The sequence below is a fragment of the Ursus americanus genome, chromosome 32 (assembly GCF_024610735.1).
Source record: "Ursus americanus isolate L20-20 chromosome 32, mUrsAme1.1.p, whole genome shotgun sequence".
Lineage (NCBI taxonomy): Eukaryota > Metazoa > Chordata > Mammalia > Carnivora > Ursidae > Ursus > Ursus americanus.
The window spans coordinates 3,963,688-3,983,465 of NC_142158.1; the positions used below are offsets into that span (position 1 = coordinate 3,963,688).

The following is a 19,778-nucleotide window of genomic DNA, read 5'->3' on the forward strand; positions in this document are numbered from 1 at the left end:
TGAGAGTCCCTGGAAAGCTGCAAACGTAACTTTGGAGCTTCCAACTTCGTATTCTCCAGTGTCGGTGACCTGGTAGATTATAAGCAATTAGCGTATTGAATTAAGAGACAGCTCTTTTAATAAACATGAATTTTAATGGACTTTTTTTTGCTCTGAAGGTAGTGCAACATGTCTTATCTGTAGCGATACCTCTACAACTACCAACAGGGTCCCTCCTCTCTTTCAGGCCTTGCTTTATTACTGTGAAGTGCTGACAAAGGCAAGCCTCCAGCTCCAGAAGGCAGCTTGTCTGGCCCTGAAAAGCCTACAGGTAAAACCCAGCCTCAGAGGCCCTGGCAGGTCAGCTTTGAGCAAGCCTAGGGCCCAGGACATGTACCAGCTCTCTTCCCGTGTTCGGAAACACCTGTGTTAGCAGCATATCTTACTTCCTTTGCTGTGTAAACTGTGTATTCGTTTGGGGATCTTTTTTGTTAATTTTCTTTTTTCTTTCTTTTTCTTTTTTTAAAATGTTTTACTTAAATTCAATGTTAACATATTTTTTAAATGTTTTACTTAAATTCAAGTTAACATATTATTTTACTTAATTCAATGTTAACATCTTTTTTTAAAATGTTTTACTTAAATTCAAGTTAACATATTATTTTACTTAAATTCAATGTTAACATCTTTTTTTAAAATGTTTTACTTAAATTCAAGTTAACATATTATTAGTTTCAGAGGTAGAGGTCAGTGATTCGTCAGTTGCATATAACACCCAGTGCTCATTACATCACATGCCCTCCTTAATGTCCATCACCCAGTTTCCCCATCCCATCATCCCCCTCTCCTCCAGCAACGCTCAGTTTGTTTCCTAAAATTAAGAATCTTTTACGGTTTGTCTCCCTCTCTGATTTTGTCTTGTTTTATTTTTCCCTCCCTTCCTCTAAGATCCTCTGTTGTGTTTCTTAAATTCCACACTAAATGTGACTTTTTGTTAGAGCCAACAACTTTCAGAAAACAGTTGTGTGTTTCAGTAGCCCACTGGTTAGTGTTAGAAACGTAGACCTTATTCCAAAAGAAGATGATATGATGATTTCCCCCCATTTTTCTTGTGTACAAAAAAAGAGGGGGGGGACAAGGGGCACCTGGGTGATTCAGTCAGCTGGGCATCTGCCTTGGGCTCAGGCCTGATCCTGGGGTCCTGTGATCCAGCCCTACGTCGGGCTCCCTGCTCAGCGGGGAGTTTGCTTGTCTCCCTCTCCCTCTGCCCCTCCCCCTGTTCCTGCTTGCTCTCTCACTCTGCTCTCTGTCTCTGTCTCTCTCAAATAAATAAAATCTTAAAAATAGCGGGGACAAATAAAATTTGCCAGGAAACACTGAAATTCAGTGTGCCCATCAATTCCCAGCTCCCCCGCCCATCTTAACTGTGTCAGAGGGAGGGTGGGTGAGCAGTGACAGAGCTAAATGTAAATGAAAAACAAGGCTGAGAACTCCCCACATCGAAGAGTTTGCCTTTCAGCGTTCCTGCCTGGCTTGTAGGTGGAGCGTGCAACTCTTGATCTCGGAATCGTGAGTTCAAGCCTCATGTTGGGTGTAGAGAGGACTTCAGAAAATTAAGGGGAAAAAAAGAGAGAGAGAAAGAGAGAGTTTGCCTTTTGCTAGGCAAGATTTAATGTTCAACCTACCTCAAATCACCAAAAATAAGACAAAGCACTCTTGAGAAAAGCATAAGGCCACACCTTCGAACCAGCTAAAATCTTGGATGGCCGCACGGGACATGGGTCAGGGACCCACAGCCTGGGGCATGAAGAAAGGGGTTAACACTCAAAAGAAAATCTCATGACCCGTGCAGGAAAACAGCTCTGGGAAATGTAGCCTTCCTTGTCACTTGCTCAAAAATTACCTTACGTGGCCAAGAGAGCCCCCCGCGATTGCTGTTTACTTGAGTGGCCTCCCGGGGCCCGCGACATCTCGGTGGTAATGGAAACCGAGCCGTGAGCACACAGGGATCTATGTCAGCGTCGGCGGATTTGCATGCCGTGAAGGTCACGGTCAAAGCTAAGGTGTTAGCTCAAGCCTGTCTCAAGTCTGGGTGCACCAATTCCTCCCCTTTTTCTTCCAGACGATGGGAGCCTTTGTGCTGAATAAAACACCTCTTTTTCAACCGTCCCCAGCCCCCCAGCTCCCAAAAGGGGGTCTAGGCTGCACGGTGTGAAAACCAGTGCAGACTTGGGGTTTCATCCTCCCAGACCGGTCAGCTCCGGCTAACTTGTCAGGGAAGACATTGATTTTTAAAGTTAATGCCAGCAAGCAGACACCCACAATTTTCTGTCACCAAACTGAACACAGCCTTGAGAGATCGAGGTCCTCAAACTGAGGGGCCCTCCCAGTTCGGGCCCCTTCTCTGTTGCTGTGGGCAAAACCAACCTGTGGTCTGTCCGTGCTGTCCTCTCACACGACACCGGGGCTACCCGAGCCTGGCTTTCTTCCAAGAAAGGCGGTCGTCCTCTGGTCCCTTTGTCAGCTCGTGAGAATCTCGGCAGCAGGTTTCTGAGGTGCTGCAGGCGGGCTCCCGCTGGTCCAGCTGCCCTGACCGGTGCTGTGCTTAGAGACCCCTTGCTGCCCCCCCTCCCCTCCGCTGAGCTCTGTCCTAGGCTGTGTGCTGACAACTCCCAGCGCGGGTCCCCCCCACCCCGTCCCCAGCATGTCACCGGCTGGCTGCTGGCTGTCTCTGCTGGCAAGTCACCTGCAGTGGCACCCAGCTCACCCACCTCCAGTCTCAGCAGATTGTACAGGGGCTCATCCTCACACCCTGTAGACCCCGCTTCCTTACAGCCCGAGTCTGTCCACGGTCTCCCCACACTGCACCCCGGATCCGAGCCTCCGTCCCACCAGCAGCCTCTGCCTCTTCGGTGTGTGAACTCCTTCCGTGCGGTTAGAACGCTCTTAACGGATCACAAACCCTGCTTCCGAAGCCCTCAGTGGCCGTCCATGATTCTAAGAACGAAGTTCGAAACCCTTCATGTGGCTTGTAAGGCCGTCTTTGGGGGGGGGCTGTCACACGCTGCTCCCCTCGCCTGGAATTTATGTCCTGCACACCCCCCAACACACACACACACACACACACACACACACACACACACACACACCCCACTTGCCCAAACTTGGCCAATTGCTCCAAGACACCACTTCCTCTGTGAAGACTTCCCTAGTCAGGTCAGGTCACGTTTCCCAGCCCTGCGCTGCCCTCGCCCCCGACCCAGCCTTATAATAATTCTCTGTCCCACTGTCTGTCTTTCCACGGGCCAGAACCCTGTCTTGTTCATCGCTGAGTTTCCCATGCCTGGCGAGCTGCCCGGTCCAGAAAGTGCTGGATGAATGTGCAATAAACGCACAGATGAGTTCCCACCACTGACCGTCACTCTGTGCCTCTGTTTTGGTCTATAAGCTAAACATTAAGAACTCTTAAATTAGCTCTGTGTTGGAAGCGGGGAGGTACGGCGGGAAGAACTCCCAGAAGTGGACTGTCTTCTGGAAGGGCAGGCTAGTCACTCGGCTTCCCGCAGCCCGGAGTGCTCTGTGAAATGAGGGATTTGGCGGGTTGTCAGGGCTCCTGCAAGGGCGCACCCTGGGCTGCGTCCCAGGAAGTTCTAGTACCCTGCATCGTGGATGACGCCAGGAGTCTGGGCTTTTAGGATGCTGACGCTCGGCGAGGTGTGGGGTGCCCCCCAAAGACGGCCTTACCGTCCCCACCAGCTATGGGATGCTGCGGCTCGTGGGACCCCAGACGGAAGTGTCCGAGCACGTTCTCACGACTTTCTCCCTGCAGGCCACCGAAAGCATTAAAATGCTGGTGACGTTGTGTCAGTCCGACACTGAAGAAATCAGAAACGTGGCCTCAGAGACCCTCTTGTCTCTCGGTGAGTTTTTTTTACCCAGTTGTTTCCTTTTGGCGCTCTCGAAGGGAAGTGGAAGGAAATGTTTCATGTGTACTGTTTGAGCGGTTTCCCTCTGTGGGCTCTCTGCTCACACACACACACACACACACACACAGGGTATGTCACACACACACAGGGTACGTCACACACACACAGGGTACGTCACACACACACAGGGTACGTCATACACACACACAGTACGTCACACACAGGGTACGTCACACACACACACAAGGTACGTCACACACAGGGTACGTCACACACACACACAAGGTACGTCACACACAGGGTACGTCACACACACACAGAGTACGTCACACACACAGGGTACGTCACACACACACAGGGTACGTCACACACACACACACAGAGTACGTCACACACACACGGTACGTCACACACACACACAGTATGTCACACACACGGTACGTCACACACACACACACAGGGTATGTCACACACACACAGAGTACGTCACACACACACACAGGGTACGTCACACACAGGGTACGTCACACACAGAGTACGTCACACACACAGGGTACGTCACACACACACACGGTACGTCACACACACACACGGTACGTCACACACACACACACAGAGTACGTCACACACACACGGTACGTCACCCACACACACACAGGTACGTCACACACACACAGAGTACGTCACACACACACAGAGTACGTCACCCACACACACACAGAGTACATCACACACACACGGTACGTCACCCACACACACACAGGGTACGTCACACACACACGGTACGTCACCCACACACAGAGTACGTCACACACACAGGGTACGTCACCCACACACACACAGGGTACGTCACACACACAGTTACTTCGCTTGAACGCTCAGAGTCATATAAATGTTGCTCCCAGGGCGCCTGGGTGGCTCAGTCGGTGAAGCGTCTGCCTTCAGCTCAGGTCGTGATCTCAGGGTCCTGGGATCGAGCCCCACGTGGGGCTCCCTGCTCAGCGGGGAGTCTGCTTCTCCCCTTCACTCCCCCTGCTTGTGCTCTCTCTCTCTCTCTCAAATAAATAAAATCTTTAAAAAAAGAAAAACATATAAAGAAAGTTCTTGGTTGTTCAAACGTTACCTAGAAAACAAGATAATTAAGAATCTCGGGAGAGGCTCTCCTTCCCTGAAGTTACCATCAGCGAACTACAGCGACCCGCTCCCAGACTGGCGCTGTTGTCCCGAGTGACGAGTGGACAGCCACGTTCCGACCGCTGTTGGTTTCGTGTTCTGTGTGCAGGGGAAGACGGGCGGCTGGCGTACGAGCAGCTGGACAAATTTCCTCGAGACTGTGTTAACGTTGGAGGGCGCCACGCGACTGAAGTCGCCACGGCTTTCTGACGACCTCGCCGCCCGGCCCTGCTCATCAAGGCGGTCCCGGGACTGAGCTGAAGGCTCAGCACCCGCAGCCTCGCTGAGGTGTCTGGAAAGTCAGCGTGTTAGAGACGGCGTTCCAAATCCAGTTTCACAGGACGCAGCTACTTTTCCCTCGGCCGATAGAATTGGGCCGTGTGTCACTGTCGGTGACACTGTCGATTGCGTCCGACAGTCCTTAGTAAAACAGTCCATCTTCTCTCACATGTGTGGAATTTAAAACAGCCATCTCTGTACTTTTTTGGAAGGTCTGTAAGCCTCAAATAGTCACGTGATGCTTTGACGACTACCCTATGCCTTGCAGTTTTTCTCCGTCGTGTTCTCAGGGTTGCGTGGCCCCGTTCGCTCCCCAATCTCACCTTGATGCAAAGCACAAAAAAGAATTTCTTCAAATAAAAGTTTGCCTGCAGAACTTGGTAAAATGACACATTGTAAGAGTTTAATTTTCCTTTTAATTTCATTTTCCTCAAGCCTCCACTACTTCTTTTGTTTCTTTTCTCCATCCTGAAAATCCCAGAAGCGTGTTTGCGTGGTCAAAAGACAGGTGGATGCATAAGAGCTATCTTATTAAGATTGTACCCGTGCTCTTTAGAACAACACATTCAAAGGTTAAGCTTTTCTACGCAAGAGCCATTTCTTATACTTTTACAATAGAGATACTTTGCTGCTACGACAAATCCAAACCGAAAGTCATGGATTCAGAAAGCTGTGATGCTCTTTGAAGTAGGAGAGCGTGGAAGTTGGAGGCCTCTTAATGGGGTGGGAGCAGAAGGACATTCCAAGGGGTCCTTGCTTCTACAGGAGTTACCATGAGGTTAGGAAGAAGTGAATGCCCCGAGGGACCGTTACTGCCCCCGGAGAAATCATTCATCACTGGGTGGGATCTCTTGGCCAAATCGCTAAAATAACAGCTTCCCTTATTGCTTCCCTATCAGGGTACCAAGTCCACTAAATAAATGACAAGACCACTCAATAGCTTTTCTTCCTCTTAAGAGTATACAAGATCGGATATGCCAAGGTCTCCAAATAATGTGTGTGGATGTTATTTAAACTGTGGAGTACCAACTGTCTTCTGGATGTGTTTGTAGAAAATATCATTTAAGTGTCGTTTTAAATATTTACATTTTAGCAAGACCTTTAAAAACAACTCGTATTCCATTTTAAAGTAAAAATTGTTGGGGTGCCTGGCTGGCTCAGTTGGTAGAATGTGTGACTCGATCTCAGAGTCATGAGTTCGAGCCCCGCACTGGGCGTGGAGCCTACTTAAAGTTTAAAAAAAAAAAAAAAGTAAACATTGTTTGCCAGGCTTCCTGGCAAATAATTCTTTCAACTGTGAAGTTATAATGTGTATATATATTTGTATATTTATAAATATTATATATATGCATATATCCTTCATTTTAAAGGTACATTGTACAGTCTGGTTAGTATGTATGGTCTATAGTCTATGTTAAATGGTTGCAATGATTCTTTTTATAGAAAGTCAGATCACAAATGTTACAGAGTTTTTTGTTTGGTTTGTTGGGTTTTTTTTTCCAAATTTTTTTAATACTGCATGAGTAATTCCATTATCTTTTTTATTCATTTCTGCATTTTATTTTTGCTCAAAGGGGGTGCTTTTAGTTTTGTGGCATTTGTATCCATCACTGTTTCAATCATGTAAGTTAAAATAAAAATTATTTTTGAATTATTAGTCTCACGTGCAGAGTCTGCTCTATGTTTTTCCCATGCTCTCCTTAAGCTGGTGTTTCTACAACTAGTACCTCTCATTCTCAACCTGAATTTATCCTTATCTTAAAATTCCTTCACTTACAAATGACGGTAGTAATATTACCCTCTCAGATTTGTTGTAAAGCTAATGGGAGAAAAAAGAGCTGTGTTTCAGAATTGCGTTATCTGTGAGCAGAGACTGTGAACCCCTGCGGATGAAAAGAGCATTTATTTGTGTGCGTTCCCAGCCCGTACCCCACCAGCATCGTCACAGATGGACCCCTCGCATTCAGCTGTGAGTGTAAGTATTCACCGACTGACTTTAAATACCAGTGATTGCTTTTACTGAATCAGCAGAAAAAGATTTTTTCCTGTAAGGTTCATTACTATAGCATTTAACTGAATTGCTTTCCTTACTTCACAAAATTGTAAAGTAAAATTGTAAACCGCATTCAGGAGAAAGTACGAGCACTTCTCTCTATATCTGAAAAACAAATTAGTCAGAAAAATAAAGATCTTCATCCCTGAAATTTTCCCAGAGACAATACCTCTTATTAAATAAATACTACCTTGATTTTGAGAAATTTCTAAGTATAATTTGTGTGTTTGCTAAAAACTAGATCTCTAATTTCTCATTTATGCAACAAGTAATTTTTTTGCACACTTACTGTGAATAAGGTGTGTGCCTGCGACTGTTCTTCACACTGCAGAGCAGCGGTGGAGAAAACACGAAAGGCATAAAAAGCTCTGCCCTCACAGAGCTCATCTTCTGGCTAAGGGAGACAAGAAGACACGGAAGGCAATCGTAATTGTACAAGGCTGGGGATGAGACAAGTGACAGGGCAAAGGTCACAAGTTGGAAGAGAGTGGTCAGGGAAGGCCCGACAGAAAATTACATTTGAGCAATGATGTGAGGAACTGATGGAGTGAACCATGTGGATATCTCCGGGAAGAACATTCCAAGCAGAGGTAACAATAAGCACGAAGGCCTTGAGAAGGAGCCATGCTTGGGGTTTTAGATTTTCTTTCCTAGTAACCACATTTTTAAAAGGACAAAGAATAAGGGATGTTAACTTTAGTAATATATTTTTAATTTAACCTAATATATCCAAAATATTTCAACTTGCAATCAATACAAAAATTAGCAATATGATACTTTGCATTCTTTTTTTTCACACTAAATCTTCGAAACCCAGTATGTAGTTTACACTTACGGCACATATCAATTCAGACTAGTCACATTTCAAGTGCTCCAAGCCACCTGCGGCTACCATCCTGGGCAACGCATGTCTACGTTTGCCCAGCTGTCCCACTACTACCCTTGATAGAGTAAACACACGTGCTTACATACGTGCACACACACAGGCATGGATACAGGGTTCCGATGACGGACTACATGTTTAATTGTCATGTCTCTTCAGGCTCTTTTAATGTAGAACAGTAGCCACACGACCCCTTTCCTCTTGAGCTTCCATACTTTGATATATTTGAAGGCACGTACACTTGGCCGAAGATCCCAAATTTGGACAGGGGGTCCAAATTTCGACTTTGCAAGTAGAGCCTTGTTGATAAGCTGGAACTGAAATGGGAGATAGATAAAAGCCAAGGATGAATCCAAAAATTTCAACCTGAACAACTGGAAGGATGGGGTGCCATCTTCCAAGATAGAAAAAGGGAGCAGCAGCAGGCTTAGAGAGGAAGACCAGGAATTCTGATTTGGACATGTTATATTTGAGAAGCCTCTTAGAATCCAAATGGGTGGCTATCAAGTTGGCGACTGAATGTGTTTGGAGTTCGGGTGAGAATCCAGTTAAAAATAAAATGAGGGGGGGAGTGCACCTGGCTGGCTCAGTTGGTAGAGCATGTGACTCTTGATCTCAGGGTTGTGAGTTTGAGCCCCACGTTGGGGGTAGAGATTCTTTTTTTTAATTTTTTTTTAAAGATTTTATTTATTTATTTGACAGAGAGAGACAACCAGCGAGAGAGGGAACACAAGCAGGGGGAGTGGGAGAGGAAGAAGCAGGCTCCCAGCGGAGGAGCCTGATGTGGGGCTCGAACCCAGAACGCTGGGATCACGCCCTGAGCCGAAGGCAGTCGCCCAACCACTGCGCTACCCAGGCGCCCCAATGGGGGTAGAGATTCTTAAAAATTAAATATTTAAAATATACATTTAAATATATATTATATATATTTATAAATAATAATAATATATAAATAATATATAATATATATTTAAAATATAAATGTATAAAATATATATGTGTGTGTATATGTGTGTGTGTGTGTGTGTGTATATATATATATATATATATATATATATTATTGGGAGTCTTCAGCATGTGGTTGGTACCGAAAGCCGTGGAGTGGTTTGTTTTATCTAGGAAGTATAGATTGAAACAAAGAAGAGCTACAAGGCCCGAGCCTTGGGACACTCCAATATTTAGAAGTCATAAAGAGGTGTAACCAGCAAAGGAAAATGGAAGGTGGCAAGCAGAAGAAAAATCAGGTATGACAGCTTAGAACTTAGGCAAAAAAAGTGTTTCGAGGAGAAAGTGTCAAATGCTGAAGACTGAGAATTGGGTTCAGCAGAGAAGGTCATCAGTGATGCTGACCAGCAATGGGTTTGAAATCTCCCCGTGGAGTACACCCAAGAGAGGATGGAAGAACATTTGAAACGGTGAGTATGGCAACTCTTTGAAGAGTGTTTGTATAAAGGGGAGCAGCAATAACTTGGTGGAGGGTTATATGAGGTCAAGAAAGTGGTGGTGTTTTTTTTTCAATGAGAACAAGTACAGCATGCTTGTTGGTGATGCAAATTATCCAGTCGTGATGGAAAATTAGTTAAGGCAAAAGAAGAGCTGTAGAGCGACCTCCCAGAACGGGGCGAGGGGCGCCCATAACAGCCGGACAGCTGGAGCCGGGGGCGGGGGGGGGCGCTACAAAGACACCCGTGCAAGCACCCTTTTACCTGCTTCTATTTCTCAGCAAAATAGGATCAATACAGGACATCGGTGATGTGGAGAAAAAGTCTGATTACGTGACAAACAGAACAGGCATAATCCGGAAGGAGGTTCAGTCCGTGTCGGAATAAGCAAAGTGGACCGGCCAGCTCCTAGCAGCCGCTGCCCAAGCAGAGGTGCAAAGGCAGGAGTGAGCCTCGTGTGCGAGGAGAAGCCAGCTGGGTCTCGGCTGAGATGCTACACACCCGAGAAGTGAAAGTGAACTAGCTTTAGCTGAAATCGTAGCCCGCCTTCGAAGCCGCCCTGAAGAATCAAGGCATCCCTGCTTCGCCCTGCTTTGTGTATCCCATTCTCCAGTGTTGCTAAGTGATGCGTTCCGGAGCTCTTGACTCTGAACTTGGGCTGCTGCTGGCAGAGAAGCATCACTGACCCACCACAGGCCCCTTTCACACGATGGCTAAGACCCGTGTTTATTATGTACAGTGCTGGATGCAGGTTTACCACTATTTTGTGGGGCTGTATCGACGCCTGCGGAAATTCTGGAATGTCACTGTGAAGCACTTTTTCACGAAGAAGAAGGAGGAAGAAGATACCTCTTCGGCTGAGAGTATTTTTCACAAAGAAAAAATCGTGGTGCTTGGCCATTTATTGAAGAACGAATCTCTAGCCATTGAGAAGAGGGCTCAAGCTGCCCACAGAATCGGACTGCTGGCCTTCACAGGTACGGATTTAACCAGCTGGCCTAGCGTAGCTCTCCCGAAACCTTTTTGCTTATTATAACACAGTAAGTTAGTGGTTTTTCAGAGCTCTGCTCTTAAGATGCCAGTGACATTTCCTTTGCCTAAATCTTTAGTTCTTTGTCTTTGTACGACCCAAGACACTTACCAATCTTTTTCTCCTCAAGGATCTCATGTTTTGAAAGAATGAGTCCACCAAATAAATGGTGAAGAATTTTCCCACTTTTGTTAGTTAAAAACATATATACCGAAATTGCCTAACGAAGTTCTCATTATTATGTAAAAAAAAATCAAAGAATCTATACTGAGTCGATGTAACTCCAACCCGGTAATATGATCTCAACACAGAGTAAAACCACTCGATATCTTATTTTTTTATCTTGTAAAAATGCATCACGCAGAAACTACCTTAGAAAACTCACTAAGAGCTTAATGCTATTAAAACACCAGCCAGGAAAGACAGGCAGTACGTCAGTGAAAAGCAGCTGTTAATGTATATTTGGCCAGAAAGTTCAGTGGCACTCTGCTTCAGCTCACACCACTCTAGTGATCGTCAGGTTTAAACTCACTCCACTTTTTTTTTCCTAAGAAATTTCAGGATATACAACGAAATTTTATAGATAATCTTCAACAACACGTCTCTTGATTTGAAGCTCTGGCTGCAGCTAAGTATCAGAGAGAGACTGATCTCTTTTTTAATAGGAAAATGAGGTACCTAGATGGAGTTTGACAGACTACATTTTTCAAATAGTGTCCATGAGAGAAAACATTTACGGTTTTCAAGGACCAAGGGGCCCTAGGGGCCAGAGTGGGTGAGAAACACTGGCATAGAGCTAGAAGGAAGACAGGAGACTCCTGTGTGAAGGAGGGGAAACGGCACCCACGGCGGGAGAAGGTCAGTCTCCTGTTTAGCTTTATTCACTATTTGAGGGAAGAGCTAGCTACTTATAAAGGGGTCAGAATTCCTTAACTTGATGTTACGTAGCCTTAGTTATACTAGTGGGGAGCAGGGAAGGGCTTATGCCCAGGCTTCAGCAGAAGCTTTAACATTGGCTAGAATATGCTTGGGCCTGTGGGACCGTGGTAGCACCAGTAAGAGAAATCCAAGCTGGGTCACAGCTCCAGAGTCTGGCCAACCATGCCAGCTGCTTGTCACTGTCTAAATAGTCTCCATCCCATGTTGTCTCGGCTATACCTTCTTGGGGTTTGAGATTTGAACGAGGGAAATCTGGGGTTCAGGTGTATGATGAAAGTAGCATCGAGGACCACAGTTGGGTAAGTAACCAAAGCAAGGACATCTTGCAAGGTCACGTTGGTCCCCGATCTGCAAGAGTTGGGCTGAGAGATGAGAAATCAGAGCGAACGGGATGGCGATGGGAGCGCATAGAAAACCTCTCTCTCGTCAGTCAGACCCTGCTGGCTTTGCAGGGCAGCGTCTGGGTTTTCTTTTTGTTTGCTCTAATACTCTGGTATTTTTCAAGTACTGAAGACAGAGAATCAGGAATAAGGTCATGAGGGACCACCACCGGTTTTATTCCCTTGAGATAATCTGACTCCTGGGTGCTCGAATAAAGAGGAACAAGGGGGGAGACTGGGGCAGGCAGGGAATTTCCAGCGCTTTGCCTATTTTTTGCTTATCAGCACACCTTTCCATGTTCACGGCAGCACACCAGGGGGAGAAAAAAATGGAAAATTCAGAGGAGTCAAAGTGTCAGTGTACCCCAGAGAGGATATGGCTGCATCAGCCCTCAAACGTGCTAACTTCTAGATACACCAGATGCTTCTGAAATGCAAACGCTTGTTTTCCAGGAGGACCGACTGCTGGGAAATTCGCAGCCGAGTACATGAAAGAAGCAGCTCACTTGTTGAAAGATCACGAGATGCCCCCGAAGGCCAAGGTCTTGCTGCTGCAGAGTGTAGCGTGTTGGTGTTACTTGAACCCCGTCAGCCAGAGGAGAGCCAAACACTTGAAGCTGATTCCTATCCTCACCGAGATTTTTGAAGACAAACTCGACTCTACCATCAAAAGTGAAATAAACAGCAGCCTCCTCGTGAAATTTTGGACTTGTTACGTTCTGTCTGTCATGACATGCAATAACTTGTCTTGCATAAAGGAGCTGAAAGACTGCCATCCCCTGAAATACCACTTGCAAATACTGGCGAATGAGAATTGGTCTGGGTGGCCCGAGAATTTCGCAGAGGTTCTGTATTTCCTCATCGGTTTTCACAGGAGTTGATTTCTCTGAAAGCAGCTCCCTGACGCAGCTGTCTATCCCAATGCATTAGCCTGGAAAACGGAAATAAATTAAAAAAAAAAAAGTCGATAGTTTTCTTTGGTGTTTTCTTTAAGGTAGTTAAGAAATTCTACATAAATCCTCACCGTTACTGAAATAACCAAATGTATGAAAAGCACCGCTGTTTAAAATGACTCCATAAAAATTAAGTCCATAGAATGGGGATTCGTTGGAAGATGAGTTGTTTATATAACTGTTAGGAACAATGGTATGTTTGGGGTTATTAGGTGACATTTAGCCAAGGCACCTAGGAATGCCAAATCCTAACCCACCCCACAGCCACCCCTTGTAGAGGACACCATTACCCCACCTGTACCCTTTCAGCCCTAACGATTTTGGCGCCCGCCCTCCCGCTGCCACGCCTTTGGCTGGGAGGGTCTTCTGGCCACCAGGACAGGATCTTGTTGTATGTCGGGCCGCCTGGAAGTTCGGGTGGATTAATACTCCAGAAAAGCAGCCCTCAACTCCCCTGATCGAGCTCTGGACGGAGATGGGGTGCCATGAGTTCCACCACCCACACAGCCTGAAGGTAGGCTCTTGGGTTTTCCTACAAAGATATGCGCTCTCCTTATTGAATCTGCTAGGGGATGCGTAACAGAAAACCTGCACTTCTGTGTTCCCCAGTCTCATAAAAAGCTTTATTGCAAAAAGCAGTATTTATCGCAAGTGCCTGAGGGATGTGCACCTGTTCTCTCCAGCTACGCTCGTGTAGCCATCGTACGTTGACTTCTGTACTTTCATCTGTCGCAAACTGGCTTAGACTGAGCTGTGCTTCAACCTGACGCTTCCAACTTTCCCCGAGAGCCTATCAAGCAGGTGCTGTCGTTCTGGGATCCTCGCTCGTGTTCGTTGCGGGAACGCGCAGGGGAATGTGAACCCACCGCGTGGGTTCACGGGCATCTCGGGGGAAGTGTTCTCAGACCTTCAACCAGGCCAAGCTGTGTTCTGCTGAGCAACCGCGTGTCCTCACCCGTGGTGGGTTTTGTGAACGCAGTTCTTCAAACTAGAATCCCATTTATGGTGGTAGATTCAGGGTTGGAAATCAGAAGTCCCATTTAGAGACTGAGTCATGGTCAGAAATTACTTTTTTAAAAAATGCCTTTTAAATAAAATTTTAATGTATTTCAAAGTAATACACGAACATGATTTAAAAAGTCAAATAATGCAAGGCCTCTGACAGAGAATTAGCAGTCCCCAGCCACCCAGGTGCCCCTTATACATTGCTAATTCTTTTTTTTATTTATTTTTTAGGGATTTTTCCTTTTACTTCTTAATATGACACATTAGGACTTAGGGTTCTAACCCTGCCCCTTGCTCGTGCCCACGTGCCCTCCTCTTCCTCTCTCAGGAATAATCGCGCCATCATTGGAAGATGCATTATCTGGGGCGTCTGGGTGGCTCAGTTGGTTAAACATCTGCCTTCAGCTCAGGTCACGATCCCGGGGTCCTGGGATCGAGCCCCACATCAGGCTCCTTGCTCAGCGGGGAGCCTGCTTCTCCCTCTGCCTGCCGCGTTCTCTCTCTCTCAAATAAAATCTTTCCAAAAATGCATTATCTATATCACTGTTAATTACCTATATAACTTGCTAATTAAAACAAATAGGAATGCTTCAATATTTTTCATGGCTAAGTCGTATCATGTAGTATGATTTTCTTCTTCATACGACTCTTTTCCCTGGAGACTTGCTCCTTTGCCTTGTGGCTTTAGTTTCACTAATTGATTCCCACTCTCTACAGCTGTTCACCCACTCTCAACAGTTTCACACGGAGTAATCGTCAGCTCTGGTTTCCTCTTGAAGGCCGCCCACCATCATGGAGCCCACCATGCTCTTGTTCCGATCTGGGCTGCCGCACAGCTAACACATATTTTAGGGTTTCCCTTCAACACCCAGGAATCCCCTCTGCCCCTCCCATGTTGGACCCTCTGTTTCCTCGCTACTATTGCTTTCCTTATTCTGGTTCACACCCATGTTTGAATTTGAAGTAAGTTTTCCACCAGTTTCCTCAGGAAGAATGGTTAGGAGGTAAATTTTTGGACATCTTCCCCATCCACTGATGTGTTATTCTTCTTGAGTGATTATCTGACTTCAGCCTGCCTTTGACCTTGGAGCAGCAGAGGACATCAAAGCCCTCTCTTGTCAGAAGGCAAGAGCCAAGCTGAGCACATTCAGTTTACTTTCCCCAAAGCCTTCAGTCAGCGAAGACACTCCGCTCTGCTGACAGGAGTGTCCCGGTCCTGGAAGAAAACAGCAGACTTCGGAAAGTAGCCGCTTCTGTATCTTTCCAGAGTTGTTCTATGTACAAGAAAATACACTTATATCCCTTTCCTTAGTCTTTTTTGTTTTAACATATAGTAACATTTTATTTACGCTAATACTTTTTTTCCTAGAGTTCACTTCTTTTTAAATTGAGGTATAATTAACATGCAGTTGTAAGATTAGTTTCAGGTGTACGATGTAGTGATTCAACAGTTCTATTCATGACTCGGTGCTCGTCGCGATAAGTGGGCTCTTCTTCCCCTTTATCTATTTCACCCATCCCCCACCCCACCTTCCCTTTGGCCACCACCAGTTCTCTGTATTTAAGTGTTTTTGTGTTTGTCTTTTTGTTTGTTCCATTCGTTTCTTAAATTCCGTGAGTGAAATCACATGGTATTTGCCTTTCTCTGACTTATTTCACTTGACGTTTTATCTTCTAGGTCCATCCATGTTATTGCCAATGGCAATTGTTCATGCTTTTTTATGGCTGAGTAATATTGCATTATATGTGCGGTCTATATAATGGAATATACATCTCTCACATCTTCTTTATCCACGTCTCTATCTAGGGACGCTTAGGTTGCATCCATATCCTGGCTATTGTAGCTAATGCTACCATAAACATATTAGTGTTTTTGTTTTCTTTGGGTAAATATCCGGTAGTGGAATTACTGGATCATATGGTAGCTCTATTTTTAACCTTTTGAGCGGCCTCCACACTGTTTTCCATAGTGGCTGCACCAGTTTATATTCCCATCAACAGAGCATGGGTTGTCTTTTTCTCCACATCCTCACCAACACTTATTTCTTGTGTTTATTTTCGCCATTCTGACAGACGTAAAGTGATGTCTCACTGTGGTTTTCATTCGCATTTCTCTGATGATGAGTGATGTTGAGCATCTTTTCATGTGTCTGGTGGCCATTTGTATGTCTTCTTTGGAGAAATGTCTATTCAGGTCCTCTGCCCATTTTTTAGTTGGATCATTTGGTTTTTTGGCGTTGAGTTGTGTAAGTTCTTTATATATTTTAAACGTTAACCCTTTATTGGATACATCATTTGCAAATATCTTCTATTCAGGTTGCCTTTTTGTTTTGTGAACGGTTTCCTTTGCTGTGCAGAACTATTTATTTTGGTGTAGTCCCAATACTGTAATTTTGCTTTTGTTTCCTTTGCCTCAGAAGACATACCTAGAAAAGTGTTTTTATGGTTAATGTCAAAGAAATGACTATGTTTTCTTCTACAAGTTTTATGGTTTCAAGTCTCACATTTAAGTCTTTAATCCATTTTGAGTTTATTTCTGTGTGTGGGGTAAGAAAGCGGTCCGGTTTCATTCTTTTGCATGTAGCTGTCTGGTTGTCCCAGCGCCATTTATAGAAGATTGTCTTTTCCCCATTGTATGTTCTTGCTTCCTTTGTCACAGATTGACCATACAAGCGTAGGTTTATTTCTGGGCTCTCTATTCTGTTCTACTGACCTATGTGTCTATTTCTGTGTCAGTACCATATTGTTTTGATTACTGTAGCTTTGTTGTAGATCTTGTAACCTGGGATTGCGATACTTCCAGCTTCATTCTTCTGTCTCAGGATTGTTTCGGCTACACAGGGTCTTTTGTGGTTTCATACAAATTTTAGGATTATTCTAGTTCTGTGAAAAATGTTGTACATAAAACTTTATCTTGGTCTTGGTTTTAGATCTTAAAGAGTTTCTTCTTTTCCACTACTTCAGAGCATTCCATTGTATGATGAACTATAATTTATACAACCAGGCTTGTAAGCATGGACATTTAGATTATTCCCAGTCTTTTCATAGGTTAAAGTTGTAATAACTTTAAATATAGATCATTTCACGCATGTGGGAGTACATCTGTGAAATGTATTTCTAGAAATGACTTGCTTGGCAATACTTATATTTTCATTTAAGTTTCCTTCTGTGCCCTGCTTTGTCCCTTTTCCCTCACCTTCTCTTGACTAGTAAGTGTCTTCATCAGGGTGAGATTATGTCTTTTGTAGTTTATTATCATTTTTAATGGGATCCAGGGAGACACAGGAGCTAAACGGCTGTGTTTGGCTCACATGCTTAACCAGAAATTGCTAAAGCCCCTTTTCTGACGATGCTTAGAGAACTTTGGGTTAACATTTTATCTACAGAGAGGTAGCTTGTAAGGCAGCCGGGCTATATTGCTGTATTCAAGTTCTTTTTTGGTCTGGCACACCAGGAAGTTGAAAATGGTAAGACATAAGGCTCAGACTTGGGCCTTGGGGCATTTTTATACTAAGCTTTGAATTTAAAACTGGTTTGCCAAAGTTCTAACACTTAGTTATTTTCCTTTGTTGCCCCTTATAACTCCATCCCTCCCCGACATTTGAGTTCTCCTAGAAGCAGACTCGAGTCAAGAATTTGAGTGCAGGGACCGTATTTGGAAGATGATCTAGGGAACTAGCAGCAGAGAAGGAAAGAAAGCCAGTGGAGGGTGTGCTGTCAAGAAAGTTACACGGTAGATGGACAGAACTCGTGATTCCGCCATGGACCTTCTCCAGTAAATACACAACACACACACCTCAGGGTCACTCCATCCAGAGCCCCGCGAGCTCCAATATGCCAACTCCTAGCCTTCTTGGTTGACTTAGTGACCTAATTAGCTAAAACCTAAAATTCAACTGAGGTGTCTTGAAGACAGCAGGGTGAGCAGGGGACAGTTTTCTAAACAGAGCAAAGCTGCAAGGGCCCAAGGCTGTGTGGTAGACACGTGTTTTGTTCTGGCTAACTAGAATCAATTCTTTCTTCTGAGGGGACTGCAATTTCTTGTGAGAGGATAGCTGGCCCACGGTGTCGTCTGAAGAGACTGTCACCCAAGCTATCTTGCCCTCCCAAGGAGGGGCAACATAAGCGAGGCCATGCCCATCAGCACCTGTTAGAGGATCCCCCGTGCTGGTCTCTGCTTCTTCAGGACCATTCCATTCTTCCAGTGAATTCCATTTTTATTTATGGTAGACAGCGTTAGTTTCTGCTTTTTCCAAAAACTCTGAGGAAGGCAGGAAGAAACACATGTCCCAGAGCTTTTTAAGAATATTTTTGCCACATCTCTTAGTAACATTTTCTTCTCACCACAGATCCTCTCACCATCCCCCTACACCCACTGTTTTTAAACTTGTCTGTGCTCGTATATAGAAAAGCAATTAATTTGGGGTTATTTTAAAATCTGGCCACTTAATTTGTTTCTAGTTGCTCTTGGGATTTTCTTTTTTCTTTTTTTTTTTTTTTTAAAGATTTTATTTATTTATTCGACAGAGATAGAGACAGCCAGCGAGAGAGGGAACACAAGCAGGGGGAGTGGGAGAGGAAGAAGCAGGCTCATAGCGGAAGAGCCTGATGTGGGGCTCGATCCCAGATCGCCGGGATCACGCCCTGAGCCGAAGGCAGACGCTTAACCGCTGTGCCACCCAGGCGCCCCGATCTCTTGGGATTTTCTTATGTAAACGAGTTCTTTTTCCTTCCCATAATTAGCTTTGTTTGGTTTGATTGCACCAGGCTGAAACCTCGAAAATAATTAGTAGTAATTGTGGCCCATTCTTCTCTAGTTCATGACCTTACAACTGTTTTTAAGCTTCACCATTAATCCTTCACCATGGTATGTTAGGCGTAGGAAGATAGCTTTTTATCAAGTTAAAATTTCTTCTTTTCCTAGCTTAGTTGTTAAATTTTATCAATGCTGTTTTATTAGGATTATGGGCGTTCTCCCCCTTTAATGTGAAGAATTTCAAGTGTGTACTAATACTGAAACAATCTTGCATCCCTGGGCTAAACACCAACCTGGTCATCATGCTTTATCTTTCAATACGTAACTGGATTAGATTTACCATTTAGGACTTTTCCATTTGTATTAACAGGGCTCTAGTTTCCCCCGCTCCAAACCCTTTTGTGGACCATCCTGGCAATAACACTAAAATATTAGTACATAATGCTGACCTTACAGAATATATTGACAAGTTCAGTCTAACCCAGGCTTCACATGCAACATTTTTCCAGTTCATTCTTAATCTGTTTGCCATTATCCTTATGGAGGCTCCCCTGAATTTTTTAAGTCAACTGCAAGTTAAGTTATGCTAACTTGCCAGGCGTGATTCACCTCTGACCTTGTCTTTAAGGCATTTCATTGAGGTGTTCTGACATTTGATATCTAAAATCAGACATATCATCTTAAGTAAATTCTTCTAAATTCTCCATCAACTAGGGTCACTGTTCCCAGGTACTGGAGACTTAAAAATCCATCCCCAAAACCACCCCCACAAGGCCCTTGGGCAACTGATTTGCTTTCTACCAAGCTTCTAGTTTTATCTAAATGGAAGCAAACAGTAGGTACTCTAACCTGCTTTCCTCCATGCAACATCATGGAATTTGTTGTTTATGCCAAGGGTGACTGTTTTATTGCTGAGTGGTGTTCCACTGTATGGACATACCACAATCTGTTTATCCTTTCATTTGCTGATGGACATTTCA

At 44.7% G+C, this 19,778-nt stretch overlaps 2 protein-coding genes across 8 annotated transcripts in view; both read left to right on the top strand.

Moving 5' to 3' along the window:
* Positions 1–7,014, top strand: part of RIPOR2 (RHO family interacting cell polarization regulator 2) — a 214,151-nt gene extending 207,137 nt beyond the window's left edge. For 5 of the 7 annotated variants that reach the window (XM_045800496.2, XM_045800494.2, XM_045800497.2 and 2 more), the window contains 3 exons: positions 227–310; positions 3,809–3,899; positions 5,033–7,014. In XM_045800496.2, coding sequence (XP_045656452.2) covers positions 227–310; positions 3,809–3,899; positions 5,033–5,136 — 279 coding nt within the window. In that variant the 3' untranslated portion in view covers positions 5,137–7,014. The remainder of the gene's footprint in view (positions 1–226; positions 311–3,808; positions 3,900–5,032) is intronic. The other 2 variants (XM_045800502.2, XM_045800495.2) reach the window with 1 other exon arrangement.
* A 2,368-nt stretch (positions 7,015–9,382) lies between these two features.
* ARMH2 (armadillo like helical domain containing 2) lies at positions 9,383–13,037 on the top strand. The gene is made up of 2 exons (XM_045800503.2): positions 9,383–10,712; positions 12,538–13,037. Exons 1-2 carry the CDS (start codon positions 10,445–10,447, stop codon positions 12,963–12,965), a joined length of 696 nt encoding a protein of 231 aa, XP_045656459.2. The 5' UTR covers positions 9,383–10,444; the 3' UTR covers positions 12,966–13,037.
* The last annotated feature ends 6,741 nt before the right edge of the window (positions 13,038–19,778 follow it).

Excerpts from the sequence above, each read along its gene's own strand:
- ARMH2 (XM_045800503.2), top strand. The coding sequence starts at position 10,445 with ATGGCTAAGACCCGTGTTTATTATGTACAGTGCTGGATGCAGGTTTAC. Across the intron at positions 10,713-12,537 it reads CGGACTGCTGGCCTTCACAG|GAGGACCGACTGCTGGGAAA; the intron begins GTACGGATTTAA and ends CTTGTTTTCCAG.